The sequence below is a fragment of the Malaclemys terrapin genome, chromosome 1 (genome assembly GCF_027887155.1).
Source record: "Malaclemys terrapin pileata isolate rMalTer1 chromosome 1, rMalTer1.hap1, whole genome shotgun sequence".
NCBI lineage: Eukaryota > Metazoa > Chordata > Testudines > Emydidae > Malaclemys > Malaclemys terrapin.
This window is the reverse complement of record NC_071505.1, coordinates 346,836,733-346,858,401: the sequence shown is the minus strand read 5'-3', so window position 1 is coordinate 346,858,401 and position 21,669 is coordinate 346,836,733. Positions and strand designations below refer to the sequence as shown.

The 21,669-nt window shown below is 55.0% G+C and overlaps 2 protein-coding genes across 5 annotated transcripts in view; one reads left to right on the top strand and one right to left on the bottom strand.

Moving 5' to 3' along the window:
* Positions 1-3,508, bottom strand: part of STIM1 (stromal interaction molecule 1) — a 168,933-nt gene extending 165,425 nt beyond the window's left edge. For 3 of the 4 annotated variants that reach the window (XM_054015972.1, XM_054015971.1, XM_054015973.1), the window contains exons 1-2: positions 3,420-3,508; positions 1,083-2,732 (exon numbers count right to left, since the gene is read on the bottom strand). In XM_054015972.1, the coding sequence (XP_053871947.1) occupies positions 1,083-1,191 (109 nt within the window). In that variant the 5' untranslated portion in view covers positions 1,192-2,732; positions 3,420-3,508. The remainder of the gene's footprint in view (positions 1-1,082; positions 2,733-3,419) is intronic. The other variant, XM_054015970.1, reaches the window with a different exon arrangement.
* A 15,908-nt stretch (positions 3,509-19,416) lies between these two features.
* Positions 19,417-21,669, top strand: part of RHOG (ras homolog family member G) — a 29,329-nt gene continuing 27,076 nt past the window's right edge. Inside the window, exon 1 of the mRNA XM_054015968.1 lies at positions 19,417-19,624. The gene's annotated coding sequence lies outside the window, so the exon portion shown is untranslated. The remainder of the gene's footprint in view (positions 19,625-21,669) is intronic.

The window sequence follows — 21,669 nt, the reverse complement described above, 5'->3', positions numbered from 1 at the left end:
TCTATTTTCTTGTGTGCACATTTGAATTCAGTGCTGGTGAAAGGTGCAGGACTGACAGCCCTGAATACTGAAGGCCACTGTTTATCTACAGATAGTGACAGTAAAAGCAGCAACAGCACAAATTTCTCTACTATACCTCAATCCTGACATACAGGGACAATTACTCAGAGTGGAGGTGTATCAGTCCAAAAAATGACCTATTCCTCTACTAAGACTATCAAGCTGTCAGCAAAGGAGTCAAGTGCTTATGCAAGTGCAACATTTGTCTACTGGGAACCAGACTGAGACAGACAGATTTGGGGGCGGCTAGGGGGAAACGGGTCTAGACAGCAAAAATTCAGCTGTCATACTTTCATTCTCTTGCTCCCTGCCAAGACATGATCAAATGCTTATTTCCCCGAGAATGTCAATAGGGCAATATTGAAAAAAATATTTTTAGACTTGTGATTTTAATATGCGAAGTATGCAATTTCTACTTTTTATCTTCCCCCCTTATATTTTGGGACAGTGCTCTTTGCATTCATTGGCGAGGTGGCGTTAAAACAAAAAACAACCAAAAACTACATTAAATCTGAAATTTCCAAAACAGATGAAGTCAGTATCCACAATAAACAGTGAAATAATCCGCAGTTGGAGAATAGTTGGCATCCGTTTTGAAATAAACAAATTGTTGTTTAGTCATCTTAAACCTCTCTGAAAGCAATGGGCTGCAGAGAAAGTGCCAGGTGCCACCCTGACTCCGACACATCAGTTGAATCTAACTCACGAGCAGGATTCTCAAAACTGATGAACGTTTTTCCACCAACAGGGTCTGCACTATCCTAGCGTTCTATATTCTTGAGGACATCCCTTACTGAAGAAGCTGAAAACTTTAATTTAACATTCTAAGTTTCGCCATGTGACAAACCAATCCCGTGCAATGTATTATCTTCTGTCAAAGAACTAATCAAAGCTAACAGCATATAGGCCCTACCTGTGACTACCAACAAGTTTCACAGAGCAGTAAGTTTGCTCTAATGTTTTCCTCGTCGCTGGGAAGGAGGGGAAATAAAAATAGTCCATTTCTGAAGCCTTTTCCTTACCTGCAATTGCAGTTTCATCCAAAAGGGTACCTGGGGGCCTCTCCCCCTGTCCTTGGTGCAGAAGAAAACCACACAGGATCCACACTGCTACTCTTGACCACACATCCATTTCTGTGTAATATTACGGCCTTTATCCCTTTGTATGTCAGCTCCTCCTCAGCATCAGTCCCCAATGGATATGTTCAAGTTTCTTAGTTCACTCTGCACCTTTATATCCCAAAATGGTGTAGGAAGTAAAGTGTCTGATATCCCAGGAGCGGTACCCGATTAAATCCAAAGGCTATAGAAGTAAAGGATGGAGATACTTTGAGGTTCTTTTCCCCCCCTCCAGCATAAGCTGAAATTTTGCCCTAAGTCTATGGTTTCTCCCAAAAACCAGCCTCACAATTAAATTTATCTCCAAATAAAACAATTTTTAAATTAGTCTCCCTAGCCCTGAAGAAAGTTCTCTCAAGTCTTGTATTTTTAAAGACTAGTTAAGATAAAAATATCTAACATTTTTGGTATTAAAAAGTAAAAAAAATTTCATGAATGATTTACCAGCAGCGTCTCTAGGGCTCAAAATGCTGCAGCATCCAAGTTTTAACTATTCGCAGTCAAGCACAGCTTCAACCCACTTGCAGATTCCAAACCGTTTAGCAAGACTAAAATAAACCAAACTTGTTTAAAATGATTTTTTTTTTGGTCAACTAAGTGTCTATGCATGTGACAACTTAACGCTTTAATTTAAATTTCAAATAACATGCATTTTAATCAGATACCTTTAAAGAGCAAGATATTTACAAAGACACTAATGCACATTCTTTTAGAGATGCAGAGAAGAATTTTTAAAAACCCAGAATTAAATAAAGCCCCACAGGCCACAATCCTCTATTACAGTACAAAATATAAAAAACATGCCAAACAGGGACACCTTATTCAGCTGGAGACTAACAGACCTGGACTCTGCCAGGTATCAGGTAACCTAGCCCTTTCTTTGCTTCTTGCTAGCACTGCCTTAAAAAAAAAAATGTGGTAGAACACCCATTATCCATTCCTCTATTCCCACCTCAGCAGCACAAAACTGCAGTAGTTTTACCACCTGAAATAGTTTTTTCTTGTCTGCTCTCTCCTAGGGTTAGTATCTTTACCCAGGGCACATTTCTCAGTTTAATCCAAAAAGTCTCATTTAATCCAAATTTTGGTTTTCACTCAGTTTTGATCAAGATTTCTTTTTATGCACTTCAGCAAATCTCAGTTTATCGCTGGGATTTCCAGATCACTTTATCAGCAACTCTTCTTTGACTCAAAAAATTGCCAGAATCTCTCTTCGTTTGGCCCAATTTATTTCCACCACAGCTCTCTTTCTAGAGTTGAGGGATGATCTATCCCAGGCCTGTTGGATACGATAGGCTACGTAAGGATTTTTTTTCTTTTATCCCAGTTTAAATCAACAGCATCCGTTCAATCATGGATTTTCCCAAGAGAGTATGTCCGAGCAGAACATAACAAATCCCAGCAGCAATCAGGATGGCTCTCACTCCTCAGACCTAGCGCCTATCAACTGCAGGCTTCTCCCGGGACAGTCTGCTCATCCAGTAGGCCTGGCTTCTCCCAGGATTAGTCCTCCTTGCTCCTGGAGCAGCTCTCGTGCGGCAGGCCTGGGGTGTCCTGGGACAGGTCCAGATCGTTAATGCTGGTTCTAGTCCTTTCTGCTCAGAACCCCTATCCCACCCCCCGCAGCCCTAACAATTCCTCCCAGGCTTGCCCTTCCCCCACATACTAGTGGTCTCACCCAGGCCAACTCTTAACCCCTTTTCCCCCTCACCAATAGTCTCACCCACACTAACTAACCTCCCCCTATCCCCTCAGCAATGGTCTCACCCAGGCTAACCTTTAACCTCTCCCCCTTCCCTGAGGAATGGTTTCCCCCCAGACTAACCCTTAACCTCTCCCTCTTTTCCCCCCTCAACAATGGTCTCACCCACACTAACCTTTAACCTCCCCTTTCCCCCCCTCAGCAATGGTCTCACCCACACTAACCCTTAACCCGCCCCCCCTCCGCAATAGTCTCACTCAGGCTAACCCATGACCCCTCTTTCTTGAGCAATGGTTTCCCCCAGGGCTAGCCCTTCCCCGCCTCCCCCCCAACAAGAATGGTTTCACCCAGTCCACCCCTTGACCCCTAGTAATGGTTTCTCCCAGGCCGGGCCAGCCTTCCCCCCCTCTGCAATGGTCTCTCCCGGGCAGCCCTCTCAGCACCGTCGCTCCCCCGCGCCCGGTAGTATCTCCCGAGGCCCCTCCCCCGGCAGAGGTGTCTCCCCTCGGGCGGACCCCCCGTCCCCGGTGGCCGGTTACCCCGCTCTCGCCGCCCAGCTCCGGAGCGGGCTGAAGCGCTGCCGCCGCCGCCGCCGCACGCTCGGACACTGACAGCGGAGGCGCCAACCGCCGCGCCGCCAAACGGGGCGGGGCAGGAACCAGGAGGGGCCCCGCCCCTTCCCGCTGGCAGCCAATAGACTGCGGCCGCCTGGCCCCGCCCCCTGGCGGGCTCCGCGCTGCCCCGCAGCGGCCTCTGGCGGCGAAGGGCGGGAGCTGCAGGCGGCGCTTCAGAGCAGGGCGGCAGAGCGCGCGAGCTAAGCAGGCTCCGGCGGGGCCGGCGCTTGGAGGGGAGACGGCGGCTGCCCCGAGGGGGCGGGCGAGGCTGGGTGTTGCTGGGGGAGGGGTGCGCCCGTAGCCTGGCAACGGGAGGCCGGTTGTGTCTCCTGGAGACCCCCAGAGAGCAGGGGGCCCTGGCACGGGAAGCGCCGAGGTGCTGAACCCCGAGCGTCCGCCCAGGGGGAGACACAGACCCCCCCAAAGCCTCTGCCCCGGACAGCCAGTGCAGGCAGGCGCTGGGCCCGGGGCGCCCTGCTCCGGGCTGGTTCCCCTCCCCGGACGGCCAACAGAGCCTGGGGATCCGGAAACATTCCCGAGCAGAAAGATCTCGGGGGGTGACGATCTCGGGAGGTGACCCCGATGCTCAAAAACCGGGGACTAGACGCAGGGGCTCTCACAACAACCGTGCTGGTGGCCGCGGGGTGTGGCCACCATCTCTTGCTGACAATTTTTCCTAAAGTAGGTCATTAACTTTAGGAAAAAAAAACAAGTAAATCTGCACATACACGTGTCCATATCATTGTCATTTATTTATGGAGGATTTTATTTATTTATTTTGCAGACTCAATAATAAAAATAAGGTACAGTTGTCTCTATTCTTTACTGGCCCGAAACAGAATAGAAACGCCAATCAGGGACTTTGCACGGTCTTGTCTTTTTTCTTGGTGTTTCTTTTGCCTCTTCTGTTGCTTTTTTTAAAGACTTGCTAGAGACTAAATCTGCTGTGAAAAGGGATATTAACAAACATACGAATGTCACTTTTCACAGCAGACTTACTCAGCCCTGGCAAACCTGGCTACAAATTAAGCCCTGGATGGGGAGCTGGGTACAGTGGCGATGGGGCACCGGGGGAGGCAGCGAGGGCTAAGGTGATGGGGGTGTGAGACTGGGGCCAAAGCCCGCCACCGCACGGCCAGGGAATGGAGCCTAAAGCCCCATGGCTGGAGCCTGCCACCCATCACCAAAGGGCTGAACCCCGACCCCAGGAAGGTGAGGAACTCACGGGCTGCCTACTCCTCCAGCTTTTGTGTCTCCAGAGGGGGGCAGGGTCTAACCACTACTGAAACCCCCCTTCTGCCCCCCATCACAGCCCAGGCAGCTGTGGCCACAAGAAAAGCCCCTGGTGGCCACATGCAGCCATAGTGGCCGTATTTGAGAAACGCTGAGCTCCATTCTCAGGGCCCTGCAACAGCTCCAACACTGGAAGGGGTTCCCCTCTCTTTGCGTGAAAGGGGGATTTCTTTCCCTAGTATCTCTAAATATGCGTAGCATAGAGAAGTTACAGAAAACTAACAGCGGATTCCTCTGGCCCAGCTATGTTATTAGCAGATATAAAGGTGTTAGTAGTAGATCACAACATCTTTCCATATCACAAACGGAGAATGGCATTGAGCAGGGCATACTGAGATGAAAGCAAAAGTGCAGCGAGTCTCCCAGTCTCCTGGGATGGGCTGAAACCCCATCATCTGCTAGAGAAGGAGAAAAAACCCAATCAGAGACATGCCCTCCCTGTAGGGAGATTACCTGGCAGATTGTCTCCCGGCCAGAGGGGGCAGAGCTAGTGATGAGCCATTAGTCACGCAGGCCTTATGAGCAGCCTGAGGGAACTCCGTGGGGAGAGAGGAGGCAGGAATCTCCTGCAGGGGAAGGCCCAGCAGTTTGGGACTGACAGAGCCACTGGAGTAGAGCTAACTCCTGTTGTGAACCCCTAGAACAAGGGGCCAGGTGTTGGGGCCAGAGTTCTGGATGTGAGACCCATAGGGAGGAGGGTAGGCACCTGTTGGGGTGGCTTGGGCTAGGGCCTGCAGGGAGCAGGGAGATCCCTAAGGGAAGCTGCCAGAGCCCCTGGGGAAGGGAGGTAGTGGGGGAATCCTGCTGGGGAGAAAGCAAGACATGGGAAGCTCTGGAAAGGCCAAGAAGCGAGAACTTCAGGGACCCCCCAAGAGAGGCAGAAGAACTACCAGGGTGGGTATCTGTCCTGGGCTTTCAGTTGGGCCTTGTGCTACCACGGAAGGGGTTTGAACATTCTGGTGACTTGGCCAGAGGGCCGGGCCACAGAATAGCCAATCACATTTGTGCCACAAGATGATGGAATAGTGGGTTTGATAATATAAGCATGGCATTTGGCACCGTCTTAGGGCCTGACCTAATAAAGAATTTCAGGTATGGAGCCATTGCCAACTCATGGCATGTTGGCTGGGGCTGTCATTCTAACAACGTTGTCACAATCAGCAAATAACATTGTTCTACAGCTGGATGCGTAAGAGATATAGTCTTGGTTTTCCTCCAACATGACCATACAATTGGCGTAAGAACACATTTTGAGTGTCAGTCTGCCTTTGGCTGAACTTAATCACATTTCTCTTTTTTCTTTCAGATGCTACTACGGCTGTGTGAAAGCTGCTTGGTGATTGGTGAGAATGCTAACTGTTTGCAGTAGCGAAAGATATTCGATTACTATTGGCTATTACTGGTGCTCCAAATGTGTCAAAAAGATGCAATCTCCGGGAGACAGGTCCATGAGCAGAGACATCCCATTCCTCTACCGACGGGGGCAAGTGTGTGCTTTGTCAGGAGGACCCAGGTGCAGAGTTGACTAATCCAGCAGAATCAAAACGAGAGCATGTTAGATCTGGCTATCAAACTCCAGCAATTTAAAAGGACCAAACTGCAAAGAGCTGAGAAAGCTGTGGACCACCCTGAGGAACTGCTGAGGAAATACACACATTTCAGCAACCAACACAAAGGACCTCCAAGAAAAGAAGCATGCTTTATTTGTGAAACAAACATGCCATCAGAAGACCTCCATGAAGCTTCTATCCTGGGCATTGATAGTCAAGTGTGCACTGCAGCTGCAAGACCAGTGCTTGCTTGCAAAACTAAGTGCAGGGGACTTAGTGGCCCAAAAGGCAAAGTGTCATGCAAGTTGTTTGGTGTCTCTCTACAACAAAGTCAGGGAGAAGAAAACTGAGCAAAGCAACACAGAGAAGATGTCGCACGGGATTGCCTTTGCTGAACTGATAGCATACATTGAAGAGACAAAACTAAAGACTGGAACCACATCTTCATTCAAATTAGCAGACCTCACCAGGCTCTATACAGCTAGACTAGAACAGCTGGGGGTGACAGTCACAGCACTGATCTAAAATCACACACCCTTTCACACATTCCAGATCTCCAAGCAGGCAAAGAAAGACACAATGTGCTCCTTGCCTTCAACCAGGATACTGGCATGCCCTCCGAAAAGCATGTGAGGAAGACTGTGACGAAGATGCACTTCACCTGTCCCAAACAGCAAAAATTATTTGAACGGACATGTGCCAAATGAAAACACAGTTTATAAGAACCTAAGAACATAAGAACGGCCGTACTGGGCCAGACCAAAGGTCCATCCAGCCCAGTATCCTGTCTTCCGACAGCAGCCAATGCCAGGTGCCCCAGAGGGAGTGAACCTAACAGGTAATGATCAAGTGATCTCTCTCCTGCCGTCCATCACCACCCCCTGACAAACAGAGGCTAGGGACACCATTCCTTACCCTAATAGCCATTAATGGACTTAACCTCCATGAATTTATTCAGTTATTTTTTAAACCCTGTTGTAGTCGTAGCCTTCACAACCTCCTCAAGCAAGGAGTTCCACAAGTTGCCTGTGCGTTGTGTGAAGAAGAACTTCCTTTTATTTATTTTAAACCTGCTGCCCATTAATTTAATTTGGTGGCCCCTAGTTCTCTGGATCATTTAACCCAGGAGGCCAAGTAAAATCTGTGCCTGAATCAGTATTGGCTCTGATGTCCATGATATTGGATGGTCCAAACATTAAAACTCACTCAGAGCAAGTTTCCATTCATCCAGCTACTCTTATTTTGGCACAGTACAGTTGCAATATGACAGCAATATCCGTTGCCGTGAAGGAACAGAAAGTTTGCACCACAACAAAGCTTGAGAAACATCTTCACCAATCTACACTGGTTTGACACATGCACAGACGTAAAAAAATGAGCTAGTAGCTACCGTCTTTAAACTTAGATTGTCCATCTCCTACGGCAGTGTTGGCCATCTCTGCCAGCACGGCGAACAGTGCATGCCAACACTTCGAGGATGAGAATATATCTGTCTTCTAAAGCTTCCCGGTAGTCTGTTCACTGCTGTGGCTGCAGACCACAATCCCAGCTCCACCACAGCAACGGACTCCTTCCACAGAACTGGGATCTCACTTTTTCAGCATCCCAGTACTCAAGTGGGAGCTGTCTGTGGAATTCCCATCTTGGACTGTGAGGCTGCAGCACCAGTGGAGGAGACACTATGGTCACTTCCTGAATCTTACACAATTGTCCCTCCACTGATCGTGAAGAAAACCAGCGCTCCCATCCCACCGCAAATGCTGAAATCAAGACTGACTGCCCGCTGATTACCCAAGCCCTGCAAGGAGAATGCAGGTGGCTTGAACAATTAAGGCAAGCAGCAAGTCTGGATACCTTAAATGGAGATCAAGCCATTTTCGGGGCAGCTTACCTGGCCAGCACGCAGCCAGAGCCAGACTCCGCCCGAGCTTCTTCCCTTCTTTCCAGATGACTCCATGTCTGTGGCAATGATTCATCCCACCCTGGATGTGATAAGGAACGCTGTACACCACCTAACCCACGCCAGGTGCCAGTGATCACTATGGATCAACCCCTTTTCATTATTAGTGGTAAATATGCCCAATGGCCTGTGATGGAACACTAGATAGGGTGGGATCTGAGTTACTACAGAGAATTCTTTCCTGGGTGTCTGGCTGGCGAGTGTTTCCCACATGCTCAGGGTTTAGCTGATCGCCATATTTGGGGTCGGGAAGGAATTTTCCTCCAGGGCAGATTGGCAGAGGCCCTGGGGGGTTTTCGCCTTCTTCTGCAGCGTGGGGCACGGGTCACTTGCTGGAGGATTCTCTGCACCTTGAAGTCTTTAAACCACAAGTTGAGAACTTCAGTAGCTCAGACATAGGTCAGGGGTTTATTACAGGAGTGGGTGGGAGGGATTCTGTGGCCTGCGTTGTGCAGGAGGTCAGACTAGAAGATCATAATGGTCCCTTCTGACCTTAAAGTCTATGAGTCTATAACCAAACTGATGTAGCCTGCTGGGTACGGAGAGGACAAATCTGTCATGCTGGGTGGTCTTCATCTGGAAATGGCAAGTCTGAAGCTGATTGGAGACTGGCTAGAAGATAGTGGATGGACGGAAGCCCTTGCTCAGGTCCAAGTGGCCTCCCCAGTGCTTCATTTGTAATGAAAGAGGTGCCCAGGCTCAAGCAATGATGTGCTGGGGCTCAAGCAATTTTTTTACATTCATAACAGCTGCAGCAAGTCCGGAGGTACTGGGGCTATGAACTGCCAAGCCCACAGGTGCCGGGACTCATCCCTGGCACAAATTAAACACGAGTCTCATGGCACACGTACTAGGTGTGCTGAGCAAGTAACTGCCAGCAGTCTGTATATCTTTCTCCAAATGGCACACACCTGTGTACCCAAGGTCTGAGGGAAGATGAGGCCCCCATGGGACAGGATAAATGGTGGGACCAATGAAAACTAAAAAACAGTGTTCCATTTCTGGCATACCACACTTCAACTGGAGCTTCTTATATTGACCTATGTGCCATCAATCCACCAGGCAAACTTTGCTCTCTGCGTTGAGTGCGTTGGAAAGCTATCACCCTGGTTCTTTCATTAGATCATACGGAGTATGCTCGTTGGGCACCTGTTCGCCTCTGAGACATGGCAAGCCCTTGCACAGTGCATCCAGACACAGCTAGAGTTCCTAAAGGGGAATGTAATGGCGTGAGACTCACCCCTGCGGCGCCTCCTGCTGGCGTCCTGGGAATTAGCTCTTTTTCAAGTCTTGGAGCGCCCTCTGCAGGCCAACGTCTTGCGGCCGCTGGGCCCCCGTGTCCCTTTCCACTGGGGTTCTGCCCCTTGCACTATCCCCACAGTCTCGGTGGGTCTCCCCTCCCCGGGGAACCCCCACCCTCCTATCCCCACCTTGCCTCAGTCTTGGCTACTGCCAGTCCCCATCTAGCCCGTTCACTGGGGCAGACTGCAGTAGGATTGCCACTCATCACTGGCAAGGAGGGTTTGGACCTGCTGCTTCTGCCTACTGCTTTGGGCTGCTCCCTGCAACCCCAGTACCTATTCGGCCTTCCACTAGGCCGCAGCCTGGGGGTTTCCAGGCCGGAGCTCCCCAGGCCTTCCCCCAGCCCTGCTCCAGCTCAGGTATCTTGGTACGCTCCTAGCAGCCAGGTCCCTCCCTCTCAACAGACTAGAGAGTGAGTCTTTCTACTCCTAGCTTCCCTGGCCTTTATAGGGCCAGCTGGATCTGTTTGGGGCGTGGCACCAGCTGCAGCTGCTTCCCCAATCAGCCTGGGAGCTACTTATTCCAGCAACAGCCCTCTCCCAGGGCTGGAGCAGGTAACCACCCCGCTACAGGGAACTTCACAGTGTGTGTATCATGGCATGTTTTCTTTGTAGTCGTGCTTGACCAAGCTCGTGAGCAAAATAACGCCATACTCAAAGAAGATGGTGGAACTGTTGGCATAACGCAAAGTCCAGAGGCCCTTCGGTGCTGGATGATAGCGGGACCGGAGGTGGCCAGGTTGTTAGGAGAATTTGAAGCTGCAGTGGAGGAAGGAACCACGTGAGAAGGGTCTAACACAAAGCACCATGAGCAGGTGAAAGGTGCGCAGACTTCTTTTGCATGACATGTCAAGGCACTTATTGAGGCAATAGAAGTCTTGGGCAGCGCCGTCTCATAAGAGAGTATCAACTTAGTTAAGCTGGACACCAAAGACAATGTTGACCCTGCTGTGATTGTCTCTGTGAGGGAGGTTGAGCAGATCGGGCAGCAGCAGTACACTACCTTTGTCACCGAGATTGCAAGACAAAACCAAGCCGTTATAACAGAGCCCATCAAGCGAAATAAACTCCCCTTGTTCAGCAGACCTCCTGCAAGGGAGATCTCCAAGAACAAAAGTCTGCCCTCCTTCTTGAAAACTGGTGGGGAAAGGGGGCCATGCCGTGGGGGATCCCAGCCCACGGACTGTGGCCACCCTTTCAATGCACCAAACCAGGGCTGAGTGCAGGGGCCGGAGGAGAGGGCCAGGGTGCTGAGTATCAGAGGGAGGGTGATGCGAAGACTGGATGCGGTGGGCCCGGAAGTGACCCTGGTTCCACCCAGGGTCCAGAGGCCAGGGCAGTGGCGTGGGAGTCAGGACCCCTGGATTCTAATCTCGCTCTGCTGATGCCCTGTTGTGGGACCTTAGGCAAGCCCCTTCCCTTCTCGACAGGACGTCTGCTTGAATCCCCTCTTATGCTGTGTCTGTTCTGTCCCTTTCCATATCAGCAGTTCAGAGCAGGGGCTGCCTCGTGCTGTGTTAATCCTCACACTCCCCGCCTTCCTCCTCCTCTACCCCCATTCTCTCTCTCCTTCCTCCCCTGAAATCATCCCCCAAATCCTACCTCTCCTCCACCCACTTTCTCTTCCTCCTCTGGGCATGCCCATTCTCGCTGCTCCTCCAGGGTCCCCCGACCCCTCTTCCCCAACGTCTGTCTGAAACTGACCCCCATCAGCCCCCTTGCTGTCAGCTGACATTCCCGCCTCTGCCCTCGGGGTGCTCCAGTCTCCCTCTCTGCTCTGCCTCTTCCAGACCAGCCTCCCCCTGACAGCTCCCCATCTGCACCCTGCTTCCCTTCTCCACGTCCGCTACCACCTCACCAGCCGCCTTCTCTTCACCCCTCTTCTTCCTGCCTTGCCTTCCCCAAGGCTACCCCCCACCTTGTGCCAGTCCTCCCACAAATCGACCCCTCATCAGTCCTGCCCCAGTCCTTGGCTAACTTCTGCTCCTTCTGCAGCTCCAGGGGCTCTTCACCCCACCTCTCCCAGCTCTGGGGAGCCTGCAGCGGGGTCCCCTCTGCCCCTCACTAGGCCGGGTGTTGCATTGATGGCAGGAGCAGAGGAATTGTCCTGTCCCCATGGCTCCCAGGGGCAGAGCGACCCTGAGCTACCGGGCTCTTTCTGCTCCTCCTCACTCCCTCTTGTCAGGAGGGTGTCGTGTCGCTGAAGGGAGGCCTGGCCTGTTTTCATCCCTCCCCAAGACTTGCTGGGGCCCCGAAGACATCTTGGGAGCTACGTGCTTTCTGACCATCCCTGTGTGCTGAGACGGGGCCTTGGGCACTGATATAAGGGGACACCGCCTGCTCCCACTGGCCTCCCAGAGTCGCCGGGAGCTGCAGCACGCAGAAGGGCGAGGGGACCAGGTGGGCACCCCCCGTGTCCCCGCGCTCACGGCAAGGGCAGTCATCCACCATGGCGATGGTGGGGCCCCATGGTAACCATGGCAATGACTGACACCAGCGTAGGGCTGCCCCCTCTGTGCCCCCCACCGCAGCCACTGCTCCCAGGGCCCAGCAGTCAGAAAGGGCCTGCCCCACTGAACTACAATCCCTGCTCCTGGAGAGAAGCTACCTCGGCACAAGTCTCAGTGTGGTGGGAGGGCGGAAGGGGCAGAGGCCAGGAGCCCCAGAGGAGCTGGGAACAGCGAGGAGCGGGTCCACATGCTCAGGGACACTCCTGCCAAGCCCAAGGATACAGCTGCCCCCCCCCAGAGACAGGCATCAGTGCACCTCCGGCAGGGTCTGAGCTCTATAGAGTCCTGGAGGGTAAGGACAAGACGTTAAAGTCACTGGAAGGAAGAGACGGTGGAGGGATTGAAGGAATGGGGGATATCAGTAGACAAGGACAATGGTCTTGGCATCTGCTTTTGTACGGACTGGAGCGGGCAGGGCCACCCAGAGGATTTAGGGGGCCTGGGGCAAAGCAATTTTGGGGGCCCCTTCCATAAAAAAAAGTTGCAATACCATAGAATACTACATTCTCATGGGGGCCCCTGTGGGGCCCGGAGCCTGGGGCAAATTGCCCCACTTGCCCCCCCCCCCCCCAGGCGGTCCTGGGAGCGGGCACCTGCGGGTGCTGGGGAACTAAGAGGAGGAAGAGGCAGGCCGCAGGTCAGGAGATAATGGGGGACCGGACAAGAGTTGTAAGCGCATGGGCAGAGAGAACAGGCGGGAGGAGTTGCCAGGGATGTCCAGGTTACAGGCCTGAGTGACAGGGGGGAGGGTGCTGCCGCACACAGAGTGAGCGAGCAAAGACAGGTCCGGAGGATCAGGCATTCCAGTGCTCTGGACGGGGGCGCTTTTCCCAACCTGTAAAACACATGGAAAAAAATGCCCGTGAACACATGGCCTCCAGGCAGCCCTGACAGAAGCCCCGGCCTCAGTTTCCCTCTTGATTTCTCAGTTAGACTCAGTGCAACCTCTGGAGAATTCAGCTAGCTGTTTTAGTGGGGTAAATTGATTACCAAACATCCCACTACCATAAACGAGAATCCGCCCACCACAGTTCAACCAGTACGTTCGTCCCAACAGTCCTACACCACATACAGCTCTGGCATTTGTCACCCCGCCCCAGCTTGGCTCCCAGGCGCGGCTCCTGCGGTTCTCACCCCGCCCCAGCTCGGCTCTGGTGGCTGTCACCACACCTCACCCCAGCCCCTCTAGCTGGTGTGTTTCTCCACCCTATTTCCTTCCCGGTTAGGGTTCCATCTCTTGCCTGGAGCCTCTCCATCATTCCCCAGCCCTCTCGCTCAGGGATCCAGCAGCCATCTCCCTCTGCTGGTCTTGCCCTTCAGCCCTCTCTGGCCTGGGAAAGTTTGTAGGTGACCCCCTACCTTCCGCTTTTACCAGCCTGGTCTGGCCCTACTGCTCACCCAGGGAATTCTCATCCCCTTCCTCCTCCAGGGCTAGCCCCACCCTGGCGCTCTCAACCTAGTGCTGCTCTTCCTCTGAGCTCGCTTTGCTCTCAGGTCTCTGGACACTCGTCCTTTCTAAACTCTCTCTTACTTGGTGATGGGTCTCATTAGCGCTTTGTCTGCCTTAGCCACACCCCAGGAAGTTCCAGAAAGACTTTGATCCTGCCTTTGCTTATCTCTAATATTTTCCATACGATCCTTCCAAGTGAGCTTGCTATCAGATATCACACCTAAAACGGTGACACTTTTAACGATACTTATTTGCTGTCCATGTAGATACAATTTATAATCTTTGTGAATTTTCCTTTTGGGGACTATCATTCCCTTAGTTGTGTCAACTGAGATTTTAAAGCCTCCCATGTTTCACCACTCTATATCCTTCTGTGATATGTGCTGGGCAAAGGGTTGCAGATTCAGTCCTCTGTCACATCCACTCCTCATTGGGGGAACAAATTAGAGCGGGCTGGAGATAACCTGGCCCTAATTGGGGGGGGGGGAGAGGGCGCAGACAGCTGCCACCTAATTAGCCTGGGGCTGCATAAAAGTCTGAGGGAAAGGCAGCCAGGGGAGAGCAGGAGGAAGGGGGAAAGGCAGGGAATGGAAGCAGGGAGGTAGCTCTCGCCTCCTGCCCGCAGACAGTGAAGGGTTACTTGTCCATGGTGAAACAATGGTGGGAAGAAGCCTGAGAATAGAGTGCACCAGTGGTTACAAAACCCAAGGTCTCAGAGTGACTTTGTGAGCTTAGCAGAGGCAGAAGCCAAGGGGGTCCTTCCGCACCCTGATACACCTTCCTTAGAGCTTCATTTACTCTTTTAGCAGCTGGTGCAGGGTTTCTGGGTTTTCCCCACATGGCGGCTGCCAGCGATCAGAGCGATGCCTTGTCACGGAGTCACCGGGCAATGCTCTGGAACTACTCCCTACGAAGCCAGGCAGGACTCTGTGGGAGCCTCCTCTCTCTGAGCAGACTGTCTCCAGGGCAAGAAGCTTACACAGCTTCGACCTTCCTGGGTCTGACCTCGGAGCATTCAGCATCCCCTTCTCACACCGTGCGCTTCCCCCAGTGAGTCCGCGCAGGCGGGGCTCCCGGGGAAACCAGAGGGCCCTGCATCCCAACTCCGCAGTCAGATGTGACTCGCAGCCAGCCAGTAAAACAGAAGGTTTATTAGGCGACAGGAACACAGTCCAAAACAGAGCTTATAGGTACAGAAACCTGACCCCTAAGTCAGGTCCATCTTGGGGTCAGGGAGGCCAGACCCCAGGCCTGGGCCTCCCTCTCTTTCCTCAGCCAGCTCCAAACTGAAACTCTCCAGCCCCTCCTCTCTGGCCTTTGTCTCTTTTCCAGGCCAGGAAGTCACCTAATCGCTTTGTTCTCCAACACCTTCAATTGGCACCTTGCAGGGGAGAAAGACCCCAAAATCGGGACTCTCCCTATAAAATCGGGACATCTGGTCCCCCTATTTTCACTTAAGAGGCCAGCTGACCTGTTGCGCGTCCCCACGTCTCGCACACTCGCTCACACGCACACCCCTCCTGTGTCCAGCACTGGCCCTCCGCTGCCTGCCTGTTCAGTTATGCATGATCTAGGTAAGGTCCCTCCCAGCTGCAAGGTTGGGATCTGCGGGGCCCTAGGGCAAGTTGGAGTATGCAGGGCATGTCCCAGGCCACTCTGCCACCACAGCATCCCCCTAGGCAGCACCAGGCTGGTTCAATCAGTTAAAAGACTTACAAACGCACGCACGCCTCTGGGCTAAGCCCGTTTGCGTTCTCAAGAAGGCTATAAAAAGCATCTGAGAATGGCAGGCGTGCATGTGGGTGGGGGGAGTGTGAAGCAGGATCTCCACCTTAGCCTGAACTAGGACACTGCAGCCATGGCTGACATACGAGGAAAGGCTCCGTCTGCTCTTCTTGGGATGTTCAGACCATGCAGGGCCAAGGCAGGGCTGTGCGGGACCCAGAACACAGAGGAGCCCAGGCTGGTCCACTGTACAAAGAGGGCCTCAGCGCCACACGCACGGTGCCTGCAAGCTTCTATGCCTGTTGGTATGAGCCGACCCAGATCCATTGTCCAAACCTCCCGTGGAGGGGTGACGTGTGTCAGCCCCGGGGATGTATCAGAATCCATGCAGCCGCTCCTCCACCACACTGGCTCCTGCTGGGGACAGGAGGGAGGACTTCTTAGTGTCCCTGGTGGCCTTGGCTAGCGCATGGCCCATTGACCCGAGCACTGCGCTGCAGACAGCATCTGGGCCGACGGGGAAGGTGAGGTTCACTGAAGACACGATGCCTAAGACTCTGGTTTGTAGGGAATAATGGATGGTATGCCAAGGCTGCCTGCATTAGCAGGGACTGACTTCGATGAGCCAGGAGGTCCCTTCCCATCCTGTGTCTCATGGTCCTGTCGCTATAAACTGTGACAAAGTGGGAATGTTCTTAATGCAGGCCTGCACAACATGCGGCCCAAGTGGGCTCACTGTGCAGCCTGCGGGGGGTGAGTAGACAAGCGGCAGGTGAGGGAGGGGGGCTGAGTAGACGAGCAGGTGGGCAGTGGCAGGGAATGAGGAGGCGAGCCGGGCGGGTGGAGGGCTGAGGAGGCGAGTGGGCGGGCAGTGGCAAGGGGGGCAGGTGAGCCGGTGGCGGAGGGGGAGCTGGGGAGGCAAGTGGGCGGGGGGTAAGTAGGTGAGCCAGAGGGATTGGGGGGCTGCGGAGGCGAGCGGGCAGGCAGTGGCGGGGGCAGGTGAGCCGGCGAGCTGGAGGGGTGGGGGGCTGAGGAGGTGAGTGAGCCAGCAGTGGCGGGGGGGTGAGTAGGCGAGCCGGGGGAGGGGGGCTGAGGAGGCGAGCGGCAAGTCGGTGGCTGACCTGATCTACTGATCTGGTCTGGCTCCCATCCCCTCTCCCAGGGCCGGCTCCAGGCACCAGCAAAACAAGCAGGTGCTTGGGGCGGCACATTTCTACGGGCGGCATTCTGGCGCCGGCCATCATAGGTGCCGACTCCGGGGCATGGGGAAAAAGTGCCCCCGCCGCCCCAGCTCGCCTCCACTCCACCTCCGCCTGCTCCCCTGAGCGCGCTGCCGCTGCTCCTCTTCTCCCCCATCCCTCCCAGGCTTGCCACGCACTAAACCACTATTTCGCACAGCAAGGCTGGGAGGGAGGAGAAGCCAAGTGGCAGGGCCCTCGGGGGAGGTGGCAGAGGTGAGCTGGAGCAGGGAGCAGTTCCTCTACCCCCGTTACTTCCTGCCCCCCCCACCCTAGCTCAACTCTGCTCCGCCTGCTCCCCTGAACGCGCCGCTGCTCCACTTCTCCCCCCTCCTTCACCTGAGAGGAAGGGAGGAAAAGCGGAGCGGCGGCATGCCCGGGGAGCAGGTGGTGCGGAGGTGAGCTAGGGCGGGAGGTCACGGGGGGCCCGCAGGAAGCAATGGGGCGGGGGGGAGAAATGGGGCACGCCAGGGAGGAGGCAGTGCTGGGGATTTGGGGAAGGGGTTTGGAAGGGGTAGAGTTGTGGTGGGGCCGGGGGCAGAGGGGCACGAAAAAGAAAGGGGAGGCGGCCAAAAAATTTTTTGTTTGGGGCAGCTAAACTCCTAGAGTCGGCCCTACCCTCTCCAAGAGTTGTAGCTGTCTGGAGGTGCCTGCCTTCTACGCCTTCCTCATTCACACCTCATTCATTCAACAGGGCAATTGATTACAAAGTGGGGGGAAGATCTTATTCTACTTCTAGCAAAAGGACATTTTTCTTTTACCTTAATTATACTACCTTAGGGGCCTGCTATAACATATTACCAAGGTTCAATACTGATGTTTCGGTGGGGCGGCGCTGGGGAAGGAGGGTTTGTTTCCGCGGGGCAGGCGGTGCTGGGGGAGGGGGTTGTGTTTCGGGAGGGCTGGGTTGCGCTGGGGGGGGGGTTTGACGGCGCTCGGGGGTTTCGGCCCTCAGCTGTTTTCTTTGGAGTAATATGGCCCTCGCCTGTTGTGCAGGCCTGTTCTTAATGTGTTCTTTGAATACTGAGTGGGGAGTATTGACCTGGGAAGGTTGCAGGGGAGATTTGCTGGGACTGTCTGCATTGGGGGATGGGAGACTTTCCTTGAGGGCGGATACCTGAGCACGTAACAGGAGAACCCAGGAGGGGGGTGGAGGCCAGGTAACACCTCTGCCCGGGAAACTGGACAAAGGCTGGGGGAGGAGCGGGGGGGAGGAAGAGTGAGACAGCTGAAGGGAGTTTCACTTTGGAGCTGGCTGGGACAATGGAGGGGAGCCAAGATGGGCTCTGGCCTCCCAACAGGGCTCTGGCCTCCCTTCCCTCCCCCAAGATGGACCTAACTGGGGGGATCCTGTTGTCTGTAGCTGCAAGACGTGTCTTGGACTGTGTTCCTGTCATCTAAACAAACCTTCTGTTTTACTGGGTGGCTGAGAGTCATGGTGAATCGCAGGAAGCCGGGGGTGTAGGGCCTTGTGTCCCCCCCCACTCCATGACATAAACCCTTGCAAGGAGTGGCCCATGCATACTGCAGCCCAAACGCATTCCCGGCTCCAGTACTTGCCTGGTAACTAATCTGAACTTTGCCGTGAACACTTCAACAAGAGCAAGAAACGGCCCCACGCCCCCAGAGACTGTCCCATCAGCACCCCCCCCAGCACAACCAACAGCCCCCCTGCACCTCTTGAGTCTTCCTTCCTCACTCAGCATTTATGGGGGCATGGCACCTTCTGGCCTCTGGGTGGCAGCAGCCTCCCTGCGCTGGGGGCGCCTGCTCTGGGTAAAGAAGCCCGAGCTGCTGAAGTTCCCCCAGGAATAAATTTGACCCGGAGCCGACAGCTGTTTGCAGGCTACAGGAGAGCCTGGTGCAGGAGTGTGTCTGTCACAGGGGAGCCGAGCGTTTATATAATAACATCCGGATACTCCCCCGCCAAACCGTTTGGTTCATAACCTTTCCCTGAGCCCTGCGGCCTGTCGCCAGGCTCCTCTGACTGTACACTGCTCACCGGCTGGCCTGACCTCCTCCGCCCCACCTGGGAGTGGCGTGGAGTGTCTAGGGCTGTGGCTGGTATTTCCAAAGGGCTCCCCACAGCCCTGCGAAACTTTTCAGGGGCTTGCAAATGAAGAAAGGTTGGAAACCGGTGCCCTACGGGATAGTGGGCTTCCCATTGGTTAATAGTGTGGGGAAGGAAGAGCTCACTGGTTTGAGCATTGGCCTGCTAAACCCAGAGTTGTGAGTTCAATCCTTGAAGGAGCCACTTAGGAATCTAGGGCAAAGATCAGTACTTGGTCGTGCTAGTGAAGGCAGGGGGCTGGACTTGATGACCTTTTGGGGTCCCTTCCAGTTCTAGGAGATAGGTATATCTCCATATATTATTATTATAAGAGACTAGCCAGACACACAGAGAGACTTCTGCAGAAGCGGACAGAGCAGATAGCAGGCTGCACTGGTACCTACTGAGGCCCCGTTGGCTCCCCGGGGATGTCAGGGCATTGGGTTATAACGTGGTGCTGCTTGGGACCAGGCCGCAAACCCGAGGCTGGCTGCTGGCTGGCAACCCTCTCCGGTTCCCTTAGGCGCTTCTCCGCCGCCCATCACTGCAGCGTCTGGGCACTTCCCTTGTGCGTGATCTGCCCACTGTCCCGCTGCCAGGCTGGAGGAGCCCTGGGGCGGGCTAGAGCCTGGACGGCTGAACAGAAGGTGGCAGACCCAGGGTGCAGCCTCCCCCCAGTTTGGGGGTCCCTCTTTGTGGGTGTAGCACGACCTGCCAGGGCAAGGCTGACGGTGGGGCAGGGCTGGGATCTGGTTGGGGAAGGAGGAATTGGCGGGGGGAAGGGCCGTGCGCTCACACCGGGGAGAGGACTGGAGCAAAGTTGGCCTCAGCAGAGAGAGCTCCGGGGTAGAGAGGAAGGGAAGTAAGAGCCGGGGAGCAGAAACTTCCTTGTTCACGCTCTCTGGTGCCTTGCTCTGCAGACTTCCTCTGGCCTCAGTCACTTCCTTCTGCACCGGGAGCGAGCAGCAGCAGCGAGCAGCAGCGGCGGCCGCCCCCAGCCGAGAAACACCCGGCTCAGCGCGCACCCCCCGCCGCCCCGAGATATGAGCCACGGTGAGTCCTGCCTCCCCGGCCTTCTGGGAGAGGGGTCGGGGCGCGCCCCCTTAGCCCGGCGGCCGCCGCCCCCCAGCTGTGCCGGGCGCCTCTGGAGGGCGGGTCCCCTCGGATCGGGGTGGGGAGCTGTGCAGTGCGCTTCTGGAGAGTGGGGGTCCCTCGGGGTGGGTGCAGTTGTGCAGTGCGCTTCTGGAGATTGGGGGTCCCTCGGGGTGGGTGCAGTTGTGCAGTGCCCCTCTGGGGCGGGGATCTCTCGGGGTGGGTGCAGTTGTGCAGTGCGCCTCTGGGGCGGGGATCTCTCGGGGTGGGTGCAGTTGTGCAGTGCCCCTCTGGGGCGGGGATCTCTCGGGGTGGGTGCAGTTGTGCAGTGCGCCTCTGGGGCGGGGATCTCTCGGGGTGGGTGCAGTTGTGCAGTGCCCCTCTGGGGCGGGGATCTCTCGGGGTGGGTGCAGTTGTGCAGTGCCCCTCTGGGGCGGGGATCTCTCGGGGTGGGTGCAGCTGCTCGCTGTCCTCTGGAGGGCGGGTCCCCTCGGAGCGGGCTGGGTGGGGTGTGATGCGTGTCTGGCCAGGACGCTTCCCGGGACCAGCCTGCAGGCAGCAAAGCGGGAGCAGGAGAGAGCCTGGGGGCGAAGCAGGGGTCGGGCTGTGGGGCTGGAGTGACGGGGTGGGGGGAGGAGGAAGAGTTTTCACCAAAGGCGCCTGCCACTGACAACAGCTGCTGCTGGGTCTGTCTGTGAAGGAGGCTGGGCAGGGCTGAGATGGGCTGGGCGAGGCTGAGCCGGGCAGAGCCGAGCTGAGCTGGGCTGGGCTGTACCGTACCGGGAGAGGCTGAGCCGGGCTGAGATGGGCAGAGCCGGGCTGAGATGGGCTGGGTCAGGCAAGGCTGAGCTGGGCTGGGCTGGGCTGTACTGGGAGAGGCTGAGCCGGGCTGGGCCATACGAGGCTGAGATGGGCAGAGCCGGGCTGTGCCGTGCCGTGCCGAGTGAGGCTGGGCTGCACTCTGAAAAGATGCAACTCCAGGAGGAAAATGGTGACGCAGGTGCCCCCGTCTGTGCCACTGCCTCCTCCAGGGGAGCCAGGTGCATGCAGCCGGGGCAGACTGGCTGGCTCTGTTTTGTCTGGGAGAGAAGGTCTGGCCTGAGAACACAGCCTGCCCTGTGCCCTCCCCCACAAGCCTGGCACTCGCCTCCCTCCCCGGCCCTCCTCTGAGCTAGGCTTGGCTTTGGCCCAGAACAAGTAGGAGTTTCCCTTGTGTCCCTTGTTGTTAGGTCGGTCTGTGCTGTGCTACAGGGAGCTGGGCTGGCTCGTTCTGTGCCAGGCTAAACCGAGCCTGGCCCCGGGGTTCTCCATCTGAGCTGTCCCGTGCCAAGCTCAGCTGGGCTGGGCCCTTCTCCTCGAGCAGGCAGCATGTTACAGTCAGAAAGTCATCAGCGTTTGCTGATGGGCTCCTCCTGGGTGTCTCATTGTCTCGGGGAGGGGGTGCATTGGGTTGGATCACAGCCTGGGTTTTGTTCAGCGTGAGGGAGGGGAAGAGAAGATCCCCTCCCAAGGCTGGGAGTGGATTTTCGTCTTCATTTTCTCAGAGTTCTGCTCTAGGGATTACTGTGGGGAAGTTCCCTGGCCTGGGCTATACACATGGGTCCCTTCTGGCCCTGGAGCCAATGACTCTGTGTCTATCCCTGCCCTACCACTAGTGTCTTTGCCCTCACAATCCCAGGCGAGCTGAGACCATGTGAACTGGGCTGAGATGCCCTCTGTGGGCTCTGCTGCCTTTTCATTAGCTCACATCATTTTGTGTGTTACTAAAAGGCTAAGAATGAACCTAAGAGGTTTGCAGCCTCCCATTTTCTTAGGGATACAAGTGGGCATCAGACTGCAGTGACTCAGGCCTGAGCGAGAATGGACGGGGCTGCTAGCAATTTGAGCAGGGGCAGTTCCCAGAGTATGCCTGAGTGGATGTATCCATAGGGTCAGATTTCCTGGGCTGACATCACCAGTGTCATTGGCTGCCAGTGGTGGCGATTAGACCTGAAGTCAGGGAGGAG